The 22,351-nt window shown below is 49.1% G+C and overlaps 1 protein-coding gene across 1 annotated transcript in view; it reads left to right on the forward strand.

The window, feature by feature from the left end:
* Positions 1-22,351, forward strand: part of ITSN1 (intersectin 1) — a 379,821-nt gene that overhangs the window by 296,203 nt on the left and 61,267 nt on the right. The window contains exons 22-25 of the mRNA XM_030202171.1: positions 4,063-4,219; positions 4,664-4,869; positions 5,555-5,637; positions 15,038-15,204. Coding sequence (XP_030058031.1) covers positions 4,063-4,219; positions 4,664-4,869; positions 5,555-5,637; positions 15,038-15,204 — 613 coding nt within the window. The remainder of the gene's footprint in view (positions 1-4,062; positions 4,220-4,663; positions 4,870-5,554; positions 5,638-15,037; positions 15,205-22,351) is intronic.

A 22,351-nucleotide genomic window follows, 5' to 3' on the forward strand; every position in this document is an offset into this window, starting at 1 on the left:
GGAGAGAGTGGTGGATGCTTGGAATGCCCTCCCTTGGGAGGTGGTGGAGATGAAAACGGTAGTGCAATTCAAGAATGCGTGGGATAAACATAAAGGAATCCTGTTCAGAAGAAATGGATCCTCAGAAGCTTAGCGGAGATTGGGTGGCAGAGCTGGTGGTGGGAGGCGGGGCTAGTGGTTGGGAGGCGGGGCTAGTGCTGGGTAGACTTCTACAGTCTGTGCCCTAAAAATGGCAGATACAAATCAAGGTCAGGTATACACAAAAAGTAGCACATATGAGTTTATCTTGTTGGACAGACTGGATGGACCGTGCAGGTCTTTCTCTGCCATCATCTACTATGTTAACTATGTTACTATGTTTTGCAGCAGCTTCCGATTAGGCTGCTGCAGAAGGATTTGATAATTATAAATAAGGAAATCACCAAGTTCTGCTGGTAGGGGGGTTGGAAGTTTGGCGGCCTGCAGACGTATACAAATACAGCTATGCATGTTTGAGACATTTTGGGAGACTAGTTATTTGATAGCATGGCATTTGCTCCCATACAGTTGGAAAGAGAATATTTCAGCCCATGGCACTTCAATTACCTTTTGTATGTCCCTAGTGTGACAGATTTCTGCCTCATTTGTGGCAAATGTGTTTTACTTAAATCATTGGAAGACACTTGGAGAATGCTGACTGGCCTATGGGCACAAAACATTGATGTACAGTGATTTGCTGCCTGTGCAAGGCAATGGAGATTTTATGCCAGGATATTGGACAGAGCTGCATTTTCTGGGTGAGCTCAGGAAGGGGGGGGGGGGGGGGGGGTGCTAACAATACTTGAAAACTTTCTTAACGTTGATGGTACTCAAGATTCCTTCAATGAAATTCTGCAATGGGTGGCTGGCAGTCAGAGCAGATATTTTGTATATATACAGATTAGTTTGGACAAGGGTGAGTTATCAGTCCAGCTATGGTAAAACTCTTCAGACCTTTTTGTGGGGGGGCGTTAGTGCCCTTCATCAGACATTGTGGGTACATGGTCCTTCCAGAAATTATGGTGCTCTTATCAATAAATAGAACAAGGACTTGAAGGGGGGTACAGAGAGGTATTTGCATTTTAATAGCAGTCGTGGGGGTCCTATTAGCCACTCAGGTAGCTTTGAATGAACTCGTGTATCAGAGCTCAGAAGTTGCAGGCTTATTACAAGTTTCAAATTTACAAATGTGGCAATAAAAGTGGGAGAATATGGCTCAGTTGATTAAGACTTGGGGTGGTAATAAGAAAGTGCTTACCTTGCAAACAAAGGGTGAGAAGAAGGATACTTTGCATATAAGCAGGTTAGTCATTGCTTAAGCTAATAAAACCGCTGCAGGGTAGACTTCTACAGTCTGTGCCCTGATCATGACTGAATAGATATGGAGGGGCTGGAGTATAAATTTTAAGGGGCTTCGATGTTAGCTTCAATCTTTTAGTACAGGAACAGTGCTGGGCAGACTTTTACGGTCTGTGCCCTGAGAAAGGCAGGGGACAAATCAAACTCCGGTATACATATAAAGTATTACATACCATGTAAAATGAGTTTATCTTGTTGGGCAGACTGGATGGGACCGTTCAGGTCTTTATCTGCTGTCATTTACTATGTTACTATGACAAGGGGGAGTTATCAGTCTAGCTATGGTAAAACTCTTCAAATCTTTTTTTTTTTTTAAGAGTTAGTGCTCTTCATCAGACATTGTGGGTACATGGTCCTTCCAGAAATTATGTTGCTCTTATCAATAAGTAGAATAGGACTTTGGGGGGACAGAGAGGATTACAAAACATTTATCATAAATTCAGGTTATTCCCTCTTTGCTTCATAGTGCTAACTTGAGAGATAGTCAATTTAAGATATTGTATAGGGCATATTTCTCCCAACACCCAGCCTATAGGGCATACTGTAGGACTTCCCCTGTATGTGCTAAACATGGAGCTGCAGAGAACAGATGGATTCATACTTTTTGGCTTGGAATAGCCTGCTATTTGTAGTATTTGCTGGTTATTCTATCAGATTTTTGCCAGTGGGCTTTCTTTTTTTTGGGGGGGGGGGGGGGGGGGAATCTGGCGGCTGAGAGTTTTTGATGAAGTTTGTGTGGTGGGGAAAAGTATATTTTGCAGGCCTGGCTGTGAGATTCAGGTTCCACTCAATGGCAGTGGCATAATTCTTCTCATAGTTTATTGCTTTTGGAGGCTCGAGATGCTGATTTTACTTTTAAATGTTGGAAGGTATTTTTGACAGTCTGTGATCCTTATCTACAAATGTTGCCTCTCAGGGGAAGAAGTTTGGTCTTGAACACACTGGAGGGGGGGGAGTGAATAATAGTTTCATAATTGGCAACCAGGGGTGGAGGCATTGGGAGGTGGAATGGGGGAGTTAATTTTGAGATGGAGGGAACATTTGATTTTCTTTTTCCTGCAATAAAGATTGGAGGGTTATAAGAACCCAGAATTTCCACTGCATAAGACTGGAGTAGGTGGGGGGGGGGGGGGCAATATGGGGGGGAGAGGTATAATTGTATTACTAATTGATATTTTAAACTTGCTCTGTGTTTTCATTCATTGAGGACTGTGGTTATAATGGTCCCCTGTTAATTACATGGACTGTAACAAGTTTGTTGATTTTTCTGATAATCACCAATTAAAAAGCAGTTTTGAGTTAAAAAGACTTATAATTTACTGTCTGTAGTGGAAGGAATAACAAAAAGTGAGCAGACATCAGTATAAGACATGTTGAGAATACAGGGCTTGATGGCATCGACAGTATGTGTCACTTCCTTGGTGTATCTCAATATGAGCAGGCCCAATGAATTTTATGATGCCAATGACTGGAAGCCACTCAAGATCTTTGAGACAGAATCCAAAGCACCCAGAAATATAGCTAGAAGGATCTCCTTCCAAATTCCTTTTGTTCAAATTGTCCTAACCATGAATGTGTCAAGTCTGGGTATTCAAGGTTTCTGGTCTGTTCAGGAAAATCTTCATCACATACGTTTCCTAGAGCTAAGGGCAGTTCTGAATGCTCTAAGGCAAAAATCCCTAAACTAAGGCCTGTGGCTCATGGAGCTCATGCTTCTTTCCTCACAATTATTTTTTTACCTACATATGAATTCACCCTGTCAAATAGGTTTTGGGGGTTTTGCGTGCATAACAGCAGCAAATGCAGCAATACTGACGCAGTCAAAGAAAAAAAAATGATAGTAGAACAAGGTACCAAACTCCAAGATGTCCTACTCAGTAAACTGACCCCCCCCCCCCCCATGTCCTTTTAATAATTTTGAATTTCCTTTTTTTCTGATAGGGTGGTTCTCCCTTACATTCCAAGTTCCTGCCTAAGGTGTTGTCCAATTTCCACCTTATCTAGTCAGTTGTCCTTTTTATATTTTTCTCAGTCCTTATGGCCACAAAAGTGAAAAGTCTTGTACAGTTTCAAGTGCAAACAGAGCCCTAACCTAAATTTGGAGCGTAATAAAGAGCACCCAGCTTTTTGTTTGTTTTGACCATTTCTTTATTATTTCAATATTGCCTTCAAAAACATAAGAGGCAAATTGTAAAATGTCAACAAGAACATTTTTTGCCCATTAGCATTGTTGTGGCTGTATATGCCCCTATTTTGTTTAAGGGTATCTTGTAACTGTGTAGTCTCATGTGTGAGGACTACTATTCTGCATAACCTTCGAGAAAGCAAAGCTGTTTACCTGTCACAGGTGTTGTCCGAGGACAGCAAGGTACCAGTCCTCAAAGCCCTCCTGCTTGCCCAAGCAGTTTTTTAAATCCTAAATTGTAGATATATGCCAAACTTGGGGAGGGGGTGATAACCTGTGCAACTGTTATGAGCTAGAACATTCCATTCATACTCAATAGAGCATGTCAGAAAGCTCTAGAATCATTCCAGTCATTGCTTTGACCTGGGCTTCATCCAGTGATGTCACCCATGTGTGAGAACCAATATCCAAATTTCCTCAGACACCTGTTACAAGTAAGTAATTTTTATCTCCAATACAGTATTTTACTGATTGATTCAGGCCTGCTGTTTCATTTGCAGGTGGCCAACAAATAGTGAGAAAGTGGAGACTGATAATTGGGATGCCTGGGCTACCCAGCCCTCTCTCACTGTTCCAAGTGCCGGGCAGCTTAGACAGCGGTCAGCCTTCACCCCAGCCACTGTGACTGGATCCTCGCCATCCCCTGTCTTGGGTCAGGTCAGCTGATGTTTGTTCTCATGGAATTGAAACTTTAGTTCTAAAGTTCTGAGCAGGACTTTACCTTGAAAAATAACTTAGTAAATAAGTTTACATGTTTGTTTGATTGCCATTGCAAATGAAAGAAAAGAAAAGCAAAAAGGCTTTCCTAACTATCTGCCAAGCTAACCACGCACCTGTCTGAATATCGATCAGTATAAGATTAGCACTGAGGTGACCACTGTAACTTGAATATTCAATGCCGGTGCCTGGACATGGCCCAGCACTGAATGTGCAGGCTCAGTTTAGCCTGTGGTTGTAAGCGGCTTAAAATCCACTGACTGCCGTGGGCTGAATGTTAACCCCTGTATGGATTAACACGTGAATCTGTAGTAGTCATGGTTCAGATTCTGTATTCTAACCAAGAGTAAAAGTATGTAATGTAGTTTCTCTTATCCAAATAAGGGTGAGAAAGTGGAGGGACTCCAGGCCCAAGCTTTGTATCCATGGAGAGCCAAAAAAGACAACCATCTGAACTTTAACAAAAACGATATCATCACCGTTCTGGAACAGCAGGACATGTGGTGGTTCGGAGAGGTCCAGGGTCAGAAAGGCTGGTTTCCAAAATCCTATGTCAAGTTAATTTCAGGCCCCATGAGGAAATCAACAAGGTATTTGACTTTTGTTTCATTTCAGAAAGAAAGCATTAACTTGATGATATGGTCAGGCCTGGATTTAGGCATAGGCTACACAGGTAATTACCTAGTGTACCAAATAGCTGGGCTTATCAGGAGACTGATGCTACTTAGTAGTACTTGCTTTAGGACCATGGTGTCGGGGGGGGGGGGGGGGGGGGGACCTCTTCTACTCACCGTTTTCCAGTTAAGCTTATGGGGGCTAACATCTTAAATCAAGCCCTGGAAATGGTTGAAAAAAAAAAGGAAACTTTCTCTCAATCATAATTGATTACGCATTTTAAAGCCCTGGCCAGTTCTCTAGATTTTGACTGGGTATTAATTGCAGAAATATTTATGAAACTTCTTTAATGAGTACTGCTTCTTGCATTTCAGCAGATCCTCTGTTTGTGTTTGGATGAATGTCTTGCTTATAGGAAAGGATAGGTGTCTATGCTATGGCAACTATCTCTGTCCTCGGCTTCTAACATGAATAACAGTGTTCTGACTTATTTGTCTGTACTTGAGAAAGATCCACTTTTGAACACCTTTAAGAGCCACTTTATGAAAATGAAGTGCTTAAGGTCTTTGCCATTCAGGTCACCTTACATTGTAAGGGATATAAAATAGATTAACACAAATGTCTAAATGTCATTTATATTTTTGTTTACTCTTCTTCAAGCATTGATTCAACTTCGTCAGAAAGTACTGCTAGCCTAAAAAGAGTAGCTTCACCATCAGCCAAGCCATCAGCACAAGGAGAAGGTAAAGAGTTCAAATATTTCAACTGATACAGGCTTAGAATTAATGTAGTATGTGCAGATGTGAAGTGTGCAGACACCGAAACACAAATTGAGAATTAAAAAAATATTAGGACGAAAGGTCATGTATCCTAGAAATAGAATTAAACTGAGAAGCCATAAATCTACTTATGTACTTTTCAGCATGCAGTAGGTAGAAAATAACTGAATCAGTGTATCTTTTATATATATATATATATATATATATATATATATCTTTTATTTTACATTTACATATTAACACAAATGTTTCAGCAATATCTCACTTAACATTATCCAAAAATCTTCCCTAAGAAAACATAATCTTCAACTTTGTCGACATAATTTGGATCCAAGAACCAGGAAATAGAAAACATACAGTGAAAAATAATCATCAATAGAGCAGTAGACAGCTTAACTTAGGCAGCCGATATACAGCAAATCAATTATTGGGTGCGACCGGGGTATCCCTATCACCTTCTTTAGAATTTACAAATTCTATCAGTTTCTTGGGGTCATAGAAAGCATAATTTATTGAATTCAAAGTCACTAAAAATCTGCAAAGGAATTTCAAAACCAAAGAACCACCTAAATTAAGAACTTTGGGTTTTATAACCAAAAATTCTGTCCTTTTCTGTGTTTCCCTTGCTAAGTCAGGGAAAACTTGTATTTTATACCCCAGGAAAACTGCATTCATATAGCGAAAATACATGCAGAAAATATTATTTCTGTCTGGCTCTAATGCAAATGTCACTAGAAGGGTTGTTCTTTCCATTATTACTTCCAGAGAACGCTCTAGGAATTCAGTCAGATTTAAATCAGGTTGAGATTGTACAGTCAAAAATCTGGAAGTTCCTGTAATGTATTGGGCTCTGACTATAGGCGGATAGCCTTCTGTCGGAATTCCCAATATCTCCCCAAAATATTTCTTCAGCATATCAAGTGCAGGTATAAGAGGTGACTTTGGGAAATTTAAAAACCGCAAATTGTTTTTCCTCCCCTGATTTTCCAGGTACTTAAGCTTACATGCTTGAAACTCCCTATCCCTGATAGCTGAAACTGTAAAACTCTGTAAATGAGCAACCTCAACTTCTAGTGAAGTAATTTTATTCAAATGATTTTCAGCTTGTCCAGACAGAGTTTGACACGACTGTTTCAAATCTGCAATCTCTCCCCTAAAGGAGTTGGATAACTGAAGAAGGCAGGAATTTAATCCCTGTATCGCATCCCATAACAATTCCATAGTTACAACAGCTGGTCTCACTATCCCTCCATTCCCTCTGGAAGCAGCGTTCTGGGCAGTAGAAGAAGAGAGCTCCAAACTTTGGCTTTCCTCCAATAACAGCCTACCTGGGGTCGATACCGCAACGGGTCCTCCTCTCACAGTTAGGGAAGGCTGGCCCCTTTCTGGCGCCTCTCCTCGCTGTGACCCCATCAACACGTAGCTACTTCCTGGTCTTGGAGGAGCTGCATCAGGTAGAGGGCTTAATGAAACTTCCTTACCGCTGCGGTCCGCCTCCTAGGTTGCGGATTCCGTCGAAGCGTGTGTCAGCTGTCCCAGTTAATGGCCATTGTGTGCTAAAAGAGTTTTTGCAATCCTGTAATAGGCATCGACACACAGCATGTTAAACTGCATGCTAAGGAGCTGATCGTCTATCCCGAAGCATGCAGAGCTGTGGGTTGATGTCTACCATGGGGTTCAATTCCAGATACCTACCACCAGGTCTTAGGCTGATGTAAAGCCCCCGCGATCTGCATCAGCCCCATCTCCTTCACATGTGCCCCACTATGGCACCGTCCCATCCTGTGAAATCACCCGACCTGGTTCCCTCCCCCGGCAACATAAAACAAAATTTCCCCTTTGGCCTCCCTTGACATGAAGTCACATTTCTAGATGGGTAAAGAGAGCCCTTGAAGGCAGGCCTGGCAGAACCAGGACCTGGGCTGCGGACTGGAACCAAGCCTGGATGCTGGATTGCAAGACAAGCAGGACAACCTGTTGCGAAGGCAATGGGAGAAGGAACGTAGCTTGCCTAAGAAGGCCCCTGAAACTGATGTCAACGGAAGGCACCCAGCATCCCACCCCCTGCAGGTCAACAAAGGAATACTCCTGGCATGCACACACACCCTGGGGGCCTCCCCTGGCAGGACTCAGACAAGCCAGTTTGGAGCGCAGAAGATGGCGGTAAAGGCCGCCCGCTGCCCACACAGAGATGCTGGAGTAACTGCAAGGCCGGTCACTTGCCCAAGCCCATGGCCTTTGCAATCTGTCATTATTCTAGATGGATGAGCTCTTGGGCCGTCGCCAGGCTTCAGTAGTCTGGAGGGTCCTGTCTGAAAGCAAGCAAGTCACTCCCAGAAGAGTAGAGGCACATGGAATGGCTTTGAGTTCTTGGGGAAGAGCCAGGACCTGGGATGGCTCTGGAAAGAGCCCTTGGGGGAAGGCCAGCAGAACCGAGACCTGGGGTGAAGACTGGAACCGAGGCTGGACATTGGAACCAAGGTTGGATACTGGATCACAAGGCAAGCAGGACAACTGTTGCGAAGGCAATGGAAAAAGGATAAGCCGATCAATCCATAGACTGGTGGGTTGTGTCCATCTACCAGCAGGTGGAGATAGAGAGCAATCTTTTGCCTCCCTATATGTGGTCATGTGCTACCGGAAATTCCTCAGTATGTTCTCTATCTCAGCAGGTGTGTGGTCACACAGCAGCAGCTCTGGCTAGGTCTCCAAGCCTAATTGTTTAGGTTTTGTTGAGTACCTGGGGTTGAGGGCTCTTCTTGAGCAAGTGCAAACCTGGTGGTGCCAGGTCCCTCCTTTTCTCCCCCTCCCGCTGGCTCCGTTAAAAAAAAAAAAATTTTTTTAACGTTCAAAAAGGACGTCCATTTGCAGCTGCTCACTGGAACAAGTCGTCGCAGCTCGGAGCAAGAAGCAGGTAATTTTTACCTTTTACTAGCAGGCAGGGGGTTCCCCGAATGGTCTCCACGTGGCTATGGCCGCGGATGGCAAGGGCGCAAAAAGACGCTCCCCGGAACGTGTTCGCGCACCTAGCGGGGAAGCGGGGGGTTTGAAGGTAGAGTCGCCCTTTTTGGGCGCCCTTTCGGAACCGGGAGAGTTCACCGGTTTTTCCCCCGGCACGGCAGCCTTTCCCGCCTTAGATACCCATCCCCCGCTGGCCGCCCTCCCGGTCGCGACCGGCCACGCGGCTCGGACGGCTTCTTCTTGGGCCGCCTTCGAGATGGGAGACGTTAACAGCTTGGTCGCCCTTGAATCGGGCAACAGTAAGAAGTCGGCGAAATTAAAACGCCCTTCTTCCCGCGCGGCTCCTTCTCGGAGTTTCGCGGCAGACGCCATTTTGGACGCGCAACAAGCCTCTCCCCCACTACTGGGAGCGCAGTTGGAGGGCGCCTCTAGGGCCGCGGCACAGGCTGCAGATATGAAAACGCCCTTCTTCCCGCGCAGCTCCTTCTCGGAGTTTCGCGCCAGACGCCATTTTGGACGCGCAACATGCCTCTCCCCCACTACTGGGAGCGCAGTTGGAGGGCGCCTCTAGGGCCACGGCACAGGCTGCAGAAATGCACAGACTGGGGGGTTTCTCCCCTGAGTTCAATTTGCTGCTGCATCAGGCATTTCTTAAGCAGAACACTGCCCCTGCCCACCTCTCTGATCGGGGTGATGAGGCCTCTATGCTTAAGCGCCCTCGGGTGGATCTTCCACCCTCGGGGGACTCGGTCTCCTCTGATGTGGATGACGGCAGCGTGTCTGAGTTCTCCCAGAGATCCTTAGCGGTATCGATGGAAGAGACTGATCCCCGCTCGGATGGAGCGGACGACCCCTCTGCAGCGCGCCTTTTTCGCTCAGAGGATTTGCCCAACCTGCTGGTGCAGGCCATGAGCATTTTGAAGATTGCCTCTACTGGCTCTGCCATTATGCTGGGAACGAAGCGCCTGCCTAGAACCTTCCACGTTCATGAAGCCATGCAGACCTTAATTTCAGCGCAATGGGATGCCCCTGAGGCGAGCCTGAAAGTAGCCAGGGCTATGTCCCGCCTGTACCCCTTTCCTGAGGGGGAGCGGGAAGCCTTTGTCTGGCCCATGGTAGATTCCTTAATCACTGCCGTGACTAAGAAAACGGCGCTGCCGGTGGAAGGTGGCACTGCCCTGAAGGACGCCCAAGACAGGAGAATGGAGGCGGCCTTAAAGTCGTCCTTTGAGGCGGCCGCTCTGAGTTTGCAAGCCTCGGTTTGCGGCTCCTACGTGGCTAGGGCGTGCCTGACTGTCTTGCAGTGGGCTTCCCCCTCGGACCCTTCCTGGAGGGCGGAATGGCCGACCCTGGAGTCGGGTCTGGCCTACTTGGCAGACTTGCTGTATGATGTTTTGAGAGCCAAGGGCATGGCTCAGACAGTCTCTGCGCGGCGGTGGCTCTGGCTGAAGCACTGGTCTGCTGACCATGCTTCTAAATCTCACCTAGCCAAGTTGCCTTTTAAAGGCAAGCTGCTCTTTGGGGACGAGCTGGACAAGACAGAGCTCGGCACGTCCAAGGGCAAGAGGTTGCCGGAGGTCAGGACTCGGGCCGGCAGTGCCCGTCCTGGTTCTTCTAAGGGCCGATTCCAGGAAGCCCGTCGGTATCGCCCGGGCAAGTCAGCCTCCTCTGCCTCCGCTTCCTTCAAGCGGAACTTCTCCCCCAAGCAGCATTCCTTTCGTAGGGACCGCCGTCCTGGAGGTTCATCTTGCGGCGCGCCCCCAGGGTCGCGTACCCAATGACAGGGACCTGGTCCATGGCCCAGTGCAGATAGGAGGAAGGTTGTCCTCGTTTCTGGGCGAGTGGACCAGGGTAACTTCAGACGCTTGGGTTCTGGAAGTCATCAGAGACGGCTACAAGCTAGAGTTCTGCCAACCCCTAAGAGACGGGTTTGTAAACTCTCCTTGCAAGTCTCAGGTCAAAGCAGCTGCCGTGCGGCAGACTTTGAGCAACCTGATCCGCCTGGGTGCGGTGGTCCCGGTGCCAGTAGATCAGCTTGGCAAGGGGCGCTACTCCATTTACTTTGTGGTGCCAAAGAAAGGAGGGTCTGCTCGGCCTATTCTCGACCTCAAGGGAGTCAATCAGGCCTTGAAAGTTCGGCACTTCCGGATGGAGACCCTCCGCTCCGTAATAGCTGCGGTGAAAAAGGGAGAATTCCTGGCCTCCCTGGACATCAAGGAAGCTTACCTACATATTCCCATCTGGCCGCCTCATCAGCGCTTTCTGCGCTTTGCAGTGCTGGATCGACACTTCCAGTTCAGAGCCCTCCCGTTCGGGTTGGCTGCGGCTCCGCGAACCTTCTCCAAAGTAATGGTGGTCATCGCGGCCTTCCTCCGCAAGGGGGGAGTGCAAGTCCATCCCTATCTGGACGACTGGCTGATCAGAGCCCCTTCCTATGCGGAGTGCGGGAGAGCTACAGACAGGGTCATTGCTCTTCTGAGCTCCCTGGGATGGATCATCAACTGGGAGAAAAGCCAGCTGCGCCCGACTCAGTCCCTGGAGTATCTGGGAGTTCGATTCGACACCCAAGTGGGCAGAGTGTTCCTGTCGGACAACCGGAGCGTCAAACTTTAGACCCAGGTGGGCCAGTTCCTAGCCTCCTCTACTCTTCGAGCTTGGGACTATGTGCAGCTGTTGGGCTCCATGACAGCCACGATGGAGGTAGTGCCCTGGGCCAGGGCTCATATGAGACCACTACAGCACTCTCTTCTGCGGCGGTGGACTCCAGTCTCGGAGAATTACATTGTACGCCTTCCTTTGGATCCAGCGGTGCGAAAGACGCTGAGCTGGTGGCTGAGGCCAGGCAAGCTGTCCGCAGGAATGCCTCTTACGACCCCGGAGTGGGTTGTTGTCACGACGGACGCCTGCCTGATGGGCTGGGGAGCCCACTGCCTGGGACGGACAGCGCAGGGGCTCTGGTCTCCTGCAGAGACGAAATGGTCCATCAACCTCCTGGAGCTACGAGCCATTCGGTTGGCGCTTCTAGAGTTTCTCCCGGTACTGGTGCTGAGGCCTGTACGGGTCCTGTCGGACAATGCCACGGCTGTGGCCTATGTCAATCGCCAGGGAGACACCAGGAGCGCCCCCCTAGCCAAGGAGGCCATGAAGCTATGCCTGTGGGCGGAAGCGAATCTGGAACAGCTGTCGGCGGCCCACATTGCAGGAGTCATGAATGTCAAGGCGGACTTTCTCAGTCGCCATACCTTGGATCCCGGAGAGTGGCAACTGTCTGCTCGGGCGTTCTTGGACATCACGAAACGCTGGGGCCGGCCGAGCCTGGATCTGATGGCGTCCTCGGCCAATTGCCAAGTGCCGCATTTTTTCAGCAGAGGACGGGACCCTCAATCTCTGGGAGTTGATGCTCTTCTCCAGCAGTGGCCAGCACAGGAGCTTCTCTACGTGTTCCCGCCCTGGCCCATGATGGGCAGGGTGCTAGGCCGGGTGGCAAAGCATCTGGGCCGGGTGATCCTGGTGGGTCCGGATTGGCCCAGACGTCCCTGGTATGTGGACTTAGTCAGACTCTCGGTGGACGGCCCTCTGCGGCTGCCAGCGGAGTGGGGCCTCTTACATCAGGGTCCCGTGGTGATGGAGGATCCCTCCCCCTTTGGTCTTACGGCCTGGCTCTTGAGCGGAAGCGGCTGAGGAAGAAGGGCTTCTCAGTCAAGGTCATCGCCACTATGCTGAGAGTGAGGAAGCGCTCTACTTCCACCACTTACGCCAGGGTTTGGCGTACCTTTGCGTCGTGGTGCGAGGTAGGCTCTGTATCGCCCTTCACTGCTCCGATATCTTCAGTGTTGGCGTTTCTGCAAGAGGGGCTGGAGAAAGGCCTGTCGCTCAGTTCGCTGAAAGTCCAGGTGGCGGCGCTAGCTTGCTTCAGGGGTCGTCTGAAGGGGGCTTCCCTGGCTTCACAGCCGGATGTGGTACGCTTTCTCAAAGGAGTTAATCACCTGCGCCCCCCCCCCCCCCCCCCCCTCTGCACTCGATAGTGCTTACGTGGAATCTCAATCTGGTGCTACGGACCTTGCAGAAGCCGCCCTTCGAGCCCTTGCCAAGGGCATCGCTGAAGGACCTGACGTTGAAAGCAGTCTTCCTGGTGGCTATCACATCAGCCAGAAGAGTTTCCGAGCTCCAGGCGCTCTCGTGTAGAGAACCGTTCCTGCGATTCACGGAGGCAGGAGTATCGATTCGCCCAGTGCCTTCCTTCCAGCCCAAGATTGTTTCTCGATTCCATGTGAATCAGCAGCTTTACCTACCCTCTTTTCGTAGGGAGGACTACCCAGAGGAGTACCCTGCTCTCAAATACCTGGATGTTAGACGGGTCATCATCAGATACTTGGAAGTGACCAATGATTTCCGGAAGTCGGATCATCTGTTCGTGCTGTTCGCAGGCCCTCGTAAGGGTCTGCAGGCATCTAAGCCTACGGTGGCATGTTGGGTCAAGGAAACGATCGCGTCAGCTTATGTGGCGGCAGGGAAGATTCCGCCTATTCAGCTGAAGGCACACTCTACTAGAGCTCAAGCAGCCTCGATGGCGGAGTCCAGATCTGTCCCCTTGGAAGAGATTTGCAGAGCGGCTACTTTGTCGTCGGCTCATACCTTCTCACGACACTACCGCTTGGATGTGGCTGCTCGGGCCGAGGCCCAGTTTGGGGCTTCAGTTTTGCGTTCAGGGATTTCCATGTCCCGCCCTGGGTGAGTACTGCTTCGGTACATCCCACTAGTCTATGGATTGATCGGCTTGATGATAGGGAAGGTAAAATTATGTATCATACCTGATAATTTTCTTTCCCTTAATCATAGCCGATCAATCCATAGCCCCTCCCAGATATCTGTATTGTTTGTGTTCTGGTTATATTTCAGGTTCAAGTTCAGTCTTCATTTCCTGTTCACGAGGACTTTGTGTTCAAGTTCTTCCAATTGAAGTCTCTTCGGGTTGAGACGATTTTGTGTTACAGTGAGCTGCTGCTTCCCCTCCCCCCCCCCCATTTCGGCGGTGGCTGGATTGATAACCAGATTATGCCGGCGCTCCCTCCTGCTTCGTGCGGCTGTAGGGTAGCTTTGTATCCCTCCTGCTTTGGCGGTGTTAGGGTAAGCCAGCTCCTCCCGCGGTTGCAGAAGCAGGATAAGCCAGTTCCCCCCGCGTCGGCGGGTGTGGTTTCCTGCCCACCGCCCCGGCGGTGGTGCGCTGGAATATTTCCCCTCCCCCGCTTCGGCGGTGGTGAGCTGGGCAGAGTGTCCCTTTGTGGGTGTAATTCTCTAAGTGCTGAGTCCTGCGGATGGAGCTTTGATATCGACATACTGAGGAATTTCCAGTAGCACATGACCACATATAGGGAGGCAAAAGATTGCTCTCTATCTCCACCTGCTGGTAGATGGACACAACCCACCAGTCTATGGATTGATCGGCTATGATTAAGGGAAAGAAAATTATCGGGTATGATACATAATTTTACCGTAGCCTGCCTAAGAAGGCCCTTGAAACAAATGTCAGCGGAAGATCCACCCCCCGCAGGTCAACAAAGGAATGCTCCTGGCGATCGCGCACACCCCAGGGAGCCTCCCCCGGCAGGACTTGGACAAGTGCATCCTGCCTGCTCCTGTGGCACCTTGAAGTGCCGAAGATGACTGTACATTCCGCCCGCTGGCCATGCAGAGGATGCCACAGTTCCACACCCCAATGCCTCGCAAGGTGAGTGCAGAGACCGGGGCACAGCCAGGGCTATGGCACATGAATAACCCACTTCCTCCCAACAAAACTGTTTTCCTGGTGTCTAGTGGCACTCTGCCCCCCCCCCCCCCAGGCCCCATACCTCCTAATGAGGCAGAAATGATGCCAACTCGTTGCTGCCTCTGACACTATCATTATCAATATGGCATCACCTTGCCCTACCTAGTGCGTTCCTGGATGCTTGATGACTTTCTTTGTTTCCTACCTTCTTCCCTTCACTATTGCCTGCTACTATTTCTGGGGTCCTGCATCTGTGGTTCTCAATCTTCTTTCTTCCTGAATAGCAGTATTTATGAATTATTTGTTATATTTGTTTTGATTCCTCTGTACCTGTTAGTCACATTAAATTGTATGGAAAATGTGGGATATAAATGTCATAAATAAATTAGTTTAGCTTCAAAGTTATAAAACCATGTATTAATATATTTGGTTTGATTTATCAAAAATTATTGTGTTCAGTAATAATTAACATGAACTCAGATTTGTTTGCTTTCTAAAGTAGATACTTGCTGCATATATTTAGTTGTGGCTGGTTTGTATGGCTGGAGCAGTGTTTGAAATTTTCTAGATTGTGACTGTGCTTTCTTGGTTACTGTGACCTAACCCTCACTAAAACTGCTTCCTGTCTTTTTCCAGAATATGTAGCCATGTACACATACGAGAGTTCTGAGCAAGGAGATTTAACTTTTCAGCAAGGAGATATGATTCTTGTTACAAAGAAAGATGGTGACTGGTGGACAGGAGTAGTAGGAGAAAAGTCTGGAGTCTTCCCTTCTAATTATGTCCGGTTGAAGGATTCCGAGGTAGGCTGAGAGTGAAATATTCTGACAGCTTTTTCCCTCCTTCCTGCAAGATTGTAATAGACTACACACTGTATCTGTTCTGAAAGGGTTAACTGATTTTATATTTTCATTGCACTCTGACAGAGAACCAGGTGAGGCTTTGAAGCACCATCTCTGCTTTCCCTTCTTGCTCTTCATTCATATAACACAGTCTAATTTTCTCCCTGATGGGCTGATGATCAGAAGCAAACACGGGCGCTAGAGGCTATTAGCGCCATACTAGCACCTGCATTTGCTACCACCCCATGATCAGAGCCCCTGAGCGCATGAAACAAAGCGCTCACAGGCTCTGACTGCAAGTAGCATGCAAAACATATTCCTCCTCAGTGATCAGCGGGCAAACATTGGCGCACTGTCCGTGGCAAACCCTTTGGGTTTGCAGACCATTGGGGAGAAATGGTGAGCCCTGTCCACCATGCATTTGCATGCTAACAGGCCTCACATGCCCCCCCTCAGGAACCTCAAGCCAGTGACGCTGGACCTCCAGCCCCTTCCCCCCTCCCCAATACAAGTTCACGGGGGGCTGGAGATCCAGCAGATCTCCAGCCCTCCTACCCCGCCTTGCACCCCTCAAAAATAAAAGCCCTGGTGGCCCAGTGAACCGCAAACCAAGCCCCCCCCCCCCAACCTTGTGGTCTAGCGGCCCTCTTCCTTGCCCCCCGTACCTTTGTTGGAGAAGGGAGTAGTACACATTCTCCTTTTCCAGTGCTGCCTTGAAAATAGCGACACCCAGCCCTACCCAGTGCATCCTGGGATGTGCTGGCGGAGCGTCACACCATATGATGGTGAAACCCCGCCCAGTGCATCTCAGGATGCACTGGGCGTCGCCATTTTCAAGGCGGCACTGGAAGAGGAGGGAGTGTACTACTCCCTCCAGCAAAGGTACGGGGGGGCAGGGAAGGAGGGCCGCTAGACCACCAGGTTGGGGGGGCTTGGTTTGTGGCCCACTGGGCCACCAAGGCTTTTTGGGGGGGCGGTGCGAGGGGGGGTATGAGGGCTGGAGATCCACCGGATCTCCAGCACCCTGTAAACTTGAGGGGACTAGAACTGTGCGGGGCTTTTGATCATCTGCGCATGAGTTTGCCTAGTTTCCACAATAGCACAAGCCTCTGTAAGAGTTGAAAAAAGCTGATTGGTTGATTCCCTCTCCCCCTGCATATGGTTTGTAGTGTGGTTTTATTACATTATCCCTGGACATGACTGGATAGGACACAAAAAAAACATACATGGGCAAGTCATTTTTTTCAGGCACTTCATGCCACTTCTAAGTACCAGAACCTCTGCCGCATGCTCATATTTCCCTGCCAGACCCCAGATGTAAATGTGCAGTCTGGTGCTACTTCATACCCTCTCTTCTGTAGCCCTTCCACTGGTGCTTAGGGAATAATGTTAAGGAGCAGGGTTACTGTGGCAACATAGGGCACTAAGCTTCTGTCCTGATTCTCTTCCTTGTAGCTTAAGGATAGTGGCCAACACTGAATATCTGGGTAAGGTAGGCAACAGTGGAACTTATTCGGATAGTGGCAATGTTCAGTCTGCTATCTGGATATGTTATTTGGATAGCTTAGGACAGCTGTCTATCTGTTCTAAGTTATCCGGATAGCAGACTGAATATTGCCACTATCCAGATAAGTTCTGGCTCCACGCACACTCTGCCCTGGTACTATCCACATAGGGCCAGATTCAGTAAATGGTGTCCAAGGTTATGCACCATTAAAATCTGCTGTAAGCACCAAGAGGCCAATGTTCAAAGCGATTTTAGCGGGCAGGAGCTTCCCGGCACCTAACCGGGAATATTCAGCGGCACTTAACCAGACAGTGCCGTTGAATATGCCATGAGACTGGCAAAACAAAAAATGATCAGGTCAGGGGTGGCACTGGGGAGGAACCCCAGGTTATGCGGTTGCAGGCAGTATTCAGTACCAGTACCTAAGTGGCTTCATTTAGGACAGCTCAAGATCTGTCTTAAATAAGACTGCTTAGCTATGCGGGTGTCAGCTCTGAATATTGGGCCGGCACCCACATAACTTTATTTTTTTCTTTTCTAAAAACCTCAGGGCCTTTCCCCACCAATGTCCCCTTCTTTCCCTCCCCCCTTCTATCCCTTTTTAAGACCCCCTGCCACCGGAAGACTTTCCGCTCTCCCAGCCATGCAGGCAGACGCTCCCACCGCGCCTACCTGTTTCCCTGGTGGTCCAGCAGGCTTGTTGGGAGCAGGAGCGCACCCACCTTACTCTTGCCCCTTATGGTGCTGGTCTGAAATGGCTGCCATTACCTTACCACAAGAGGTTGCCGCAGCCATTTTAGACCAGCACTTCAAGGGGCAGGAGCGAGTGAGCTGCGCTTCTGCCACCAACGACCCTGCTGGACCACCAGGGATACAGGTAGGCCTGGAAGGAGGGCCTGCCTGCACGGCTGGGGGGGGCAAGGGGGTCTTGATAAGGGCTGAGTGCAGGAAGGAAAAGAAGGGAACATTGACGGGGGGGGGGGGGGCTTGAGGGGGCTCGGAGGCTTTAATAAAGAAAAAATATATAAAAAGAAACTTTAAAAAAATGTTAAAACTTATTCAGCCAGGGCTGCATAACTTTTATGTGGCTCTGGCTGAATATTGGACAGGCCCGCATAAGTGCCGGGCGCCCAGCCCACCCAAAAAGTCCCCGATATTCAGTGCCAGTGCCCGGTCATGGCCCGGCACTGAACTTTGGGGGATAAGTTAGCTGGCAATGATCAATGTTTTAAAAAACACTGATTGCTGCCCACTGAATATCGGTGGGGGGGGGGGGGGGGGAGGAGGGACATCTATAATGGTCGCTTAGCGGTAAGTAATCTTTTTAGAATAGGAGTTAGCACCAATTCCCATGCCAAACTTTGGCTGCGAGGATTTAAGTCTGCTGAAACCTGGTGTAAATCCCAGTTTTCTATAACATGATGCCTAATTTATGGGAATGCCCCTGACCCGCCCATGCCCCTCCCATGGTCACATCCTTTTTGAATTGCACACTATTCATTTCAATATTTATATACCGCTTAGACCTAAATAGTTTACAGTTTCATTTTACAGGTACTGGGTCTATCCCCTAGTGGGCTCACAATTTAAGTAGTTCTGTTGTACCTGGTGCAGTGGAGGGTTAGGTGACTTGCCCAGGGTCACACAGAGTTGCAGAGAGAGTTAAACCTGGTTCTCCAAGATCTAACCCACTGCCGACCATCAGGCAGCAGCGGGAATCAAACCCAGGTCCACAACCAGCTGCACTATTAGGCCACTCCTCCACTCCATGAAATTTAGGCACCCAGTGTTACAGTGCATAGGGAGTTCTGGGTGGGAGGAGGCAGGAGAGATGCTGGCTGGAACATCCCTTCTGCATTTATTGTTGGATTTATAATGTGCACTACATGATGGTTAATGTGAAGCTGTAGTTTTGAAAGTGGTATCTTGGAATGTAGAGACATAAAATACTGAATGCTACAAAGGCTAATCTGGCCTTTATACAGGAGACTTACTTAGATGCCAAGGAACATGCTAAATTGTTCAAATGGTGGGTGGGTGGGTGGATATTATGAGTCACCAGCATAAGCTAAAAAAGCGGGTGTGATAATCTTGGTAAAGAAGGGGTTGCATGTGGTTGTACACAAAGTGATTCATGATGACCAAGGTAGATTTGTCATGGTATTTGCACTATAGACAGACAAGAATTGGTGTTATGTAATATGTATGCCCCAAAATCTTTTGATAGGAAGGTATTGCAGCAACTCCAGGAGTTTGGAGAGATCTCAGTATTAATGGGAGGAGATTTTAATATGGTTTCTCCGAGGACAAACGGGCCATTAATTCTCAAGTGGGTAATGCAGCACTGGTTGCCCAGTCCAGATCTTATGACAAGCTTAACAGAGCTTTGTGGAGCACGAGACATGCTCCATCGTGCACATGCAGGTGCCTTACCAACCCTCCGCGAGAGCGCGGTTACCACAGTTGTTTTTCTGCCACAGTGAGGAGAAGCTGCACTTGTGGTTTCTGTCTTAACTCCTGGTCTGGAAGAGCTTCTTTTTTGCTGCCTTTTGGGGTTTTTTCACCTGTTTTTTGCTGTGCCTTGTCTCAAGTTTTGGTGCCCTTCATTCCCATACTCTCTCTGTTTCTTTTTTTCCAGTTTTAGGTTTCCTTTAATTTTTCGTGTCTTATGCCGCGTTTAGACCTTGACTTTGGCCGGGTTTTTCCCTTGCCTTTTGGTCTGTGCCTTGCCCCTTTTTTCAGGCACCATTGTGTCTGTTTTGATGTGGTTCTGGAAGTTTTTCCATCCATGTCCACTAAAGTTCCCAGTGGCTTCAAGTACCTGATGCAATTGGATTATCTCTGGTTAGCATACCCATTCTTGGTGTCTTCAGTGTTTAGGGCCCGACCATAGCCCTGCAAACTCTTGTCTTCTATCTTCAAATGAAGAAGAGGACTTGGGTATCCAGAGAGGCTCAACGTGAGAAGATTTTTGAAGCCAGGTTTGAGATGTTAGCATTGGCATCAACGTCAAAGACTGCGCCGGCATCGAGAGTATTGGCCCACATGACTGTTTCGAGACCCATGGACACTGGGAGCACTAGTGCATCGAGTGGGTTTCCATCTATCTCAACACCAAGTGCTGGACAGGGCCCCCAGGACCAGCCAGTGTTGGACCCGACCTCAAGGCAATGTGAGGATTCAACATCGTCCTTGGCGGCACCTAGGAGTCTCGATGCCGAGCTTCAGGTGAACGCCAACAAGTATGTCGTCCTCGAAGCATGGTGCTGGGAGCTCCGGGCATTCAGCACCCGAGAAGCATTGGCGCCGGGAGGATCACTTTCCCTCTATTTAGGAGGTGCCGATGCATCGGTCCCTAGCAGCTAGGGCCCGACTCCCGTCTAGACCTCATCAGTTCTGCAGCTTGTCTTGGAGCCGGCACCCCAGTCTCCCAGTGTTGGCCCTCAATGAGCTCCCTGAGCTGCTGGATGGCCTTTTGCAATGATGTGCATCAGCATCGGGGGTGCTTGCGCCTAACCTGCTGCCTGTTGTGGCCCTGCTTGGCCCTCAGCCTGCGGTGCAGCCTCCGTTGCTGGTGCCACATGTGGCCCCAGTGTCGACTGCCATCCAAGCTGGGTACCACCTTGATGTTAGTGGAGGAAGCTTTACTGGAGTTGGGGCGGGAGCCGACTCCTCAGCGCCCCTCTTGAGGACATGGCTCCTGTAAGTTAAGGCAGGCTCGGTATCAGCCCTCCCACAAGGAGTTGCTGCTTGACACTGATGAGGAATGCTCATGGGAGTCAGAGGAGGATCTAGGGTACTTTTCAGAGATTAAGTCCTATGGCATCCCCTCTGAACCCTCCCTTCAGTTTGAAAAGAGAAAGTCTCTGGAGAGCCTTTCATTCTCCTCTTTTGTGAAGGAAATGGCTGAGGCTATTCCATTTTGTTTGGAGGTGTAGGGCTAGCCCAGGGCTAAGATGCTTGAGGTCCTGGACTACGATTCTCCTCCTCAGAGAGGCTATGACTATCCCTCTCCACGAGGTACTCAAGGAAGTCCTCGATCAGAATTGTGAGTCCCCTCTGTCCGTCCCTGCCCTGCCCAAGAAGATAGACACAATGTATCGTATCCACAGCACATCAGGTTTTGATGGTCCCCAGTTGTCTCACAATTCTATGGTAGTAGAATCCGCTATCAAGAGAGCCAGGAGTTCTAGAGACTATGCCTTGGCACCCCCAGGCAGAAAAGCTAGGACCTTGGACTCTTTTGAGAGGTAGATGTTCCAGGCCTTAATGCTCGTGTTCCATATACAATAATACCAGCCCTTACGAGCGTGTACTTGCGGGACTCAGTACGCAAGCTGCTGGACTTAGCAGACTCTCTCCCACCGGAGCAGGCTGAGTCAGTACGCCAGTTGACCAAGCAGCAGAAGGTGTGTCATAAGTTCTTGGCAAGGGGTGCTTACAACACCTTTGATGTGGCATCCAGGATCTCTGTTCAGAGTATAGCAGTGTGCAGACTCTCATGGCTGCGTGTTTCTGACTTAGAAAAGTCAGTTCAGCAGAGGTTGGCGGATGCCCCATGCCGGGGGATAACCTTTTTGGTGAGAAGGTTGAGGAGGTCACTGACCAAATCAAAAAGCATACTGATACCATCTCTTCTGTCTTCCATCGGGCACCTTCTACTTCAGCCTCCTCATCTAGGAGGTCTTTTGGCAAGTCAAGGAGGGGTACCTACTACCACAGAGGCATAGGTACGCCACCTCCTTTCGCCAGCCTGCTCAGGCTCAACCACAGCATGCTTGTTCTCATCAACAGCATACGCCTAAGGCCCCTGCTGCTCCCTAGTCGAAGCAAGGGACAAGCCTTTTGCTTCAGCAGAGCATAGCCGCTGTCAGTGTCCATACCAGACAACTTACTGGTCAGAGGGAGGCTGAAGTTTTTTCTACGAAAGGTGGCCCCCTTATAACCTCCAACGGTGTGGTCTCCAAATAGTCTGGCTTCAGAAACCTCCAAATTGCCCACCTAGAGCTCATTACTTCAGCTCTCAGCACGAGCAGGTACTTGCAGAGGAACTCTCAGCCCTTCTAAAGGCCCATGCAGTTGTGCCTGTTCCACCAGGGGAGGAAGGGTGGGGATTCTATTCCAGGTGCTTTCTCGTGCAAAAAAAGATGGGGTGGGGGGGTACGTCCCATCCTAGACCTAAGGCCCTGAACAAATTCCTGGTCAAAGAAAAGTTCAGGATGGTTTCCCTGGGTACCCTTGTACCCATGATTCAGGAGGGCAGACTTATACGGTCTGTGCCAGAGCCAGTGGTGGGAGGCGGGACTGGTGGTTGGGAGGCGGGAAATACTGCTGGGCAGACTTGTACGGTCTGTGCCTGAAAAAGGCAGGTACAAATCAAGGTAAGGTATACACAAAAAGTAGCACATATGAGTTTATCTTGTTGGGCAGACTGGATGGACCATGCAGGTCTTTTTCTGCCGTCATCTACTATGTTACTATGTAGTTTGTATTTCAGACCTTTGCAGTTTGGGTAGTGTAGATTGAGGAATGTGCGGGATGATCTTTTGGCATTCCTGGGTGGTAAGTCTATCAGGTCTGACATGTAGGCTGGTGCATCTC

This window comes from Microcaecilia unicolor, chromosome 4 (assembly GCF_901765095.1).
Source record: "Microcaecilia unicolor chromosome 4, aMicUni1.1, whole genome shotgun sequence".
Classification (NCBI taxonomy): Eukaryota; Metazoa; Chordata; class Amphibia; order Gymnophiona; family Siphonopidae; genus Microcaecilia; species Microcaecilia unicolor.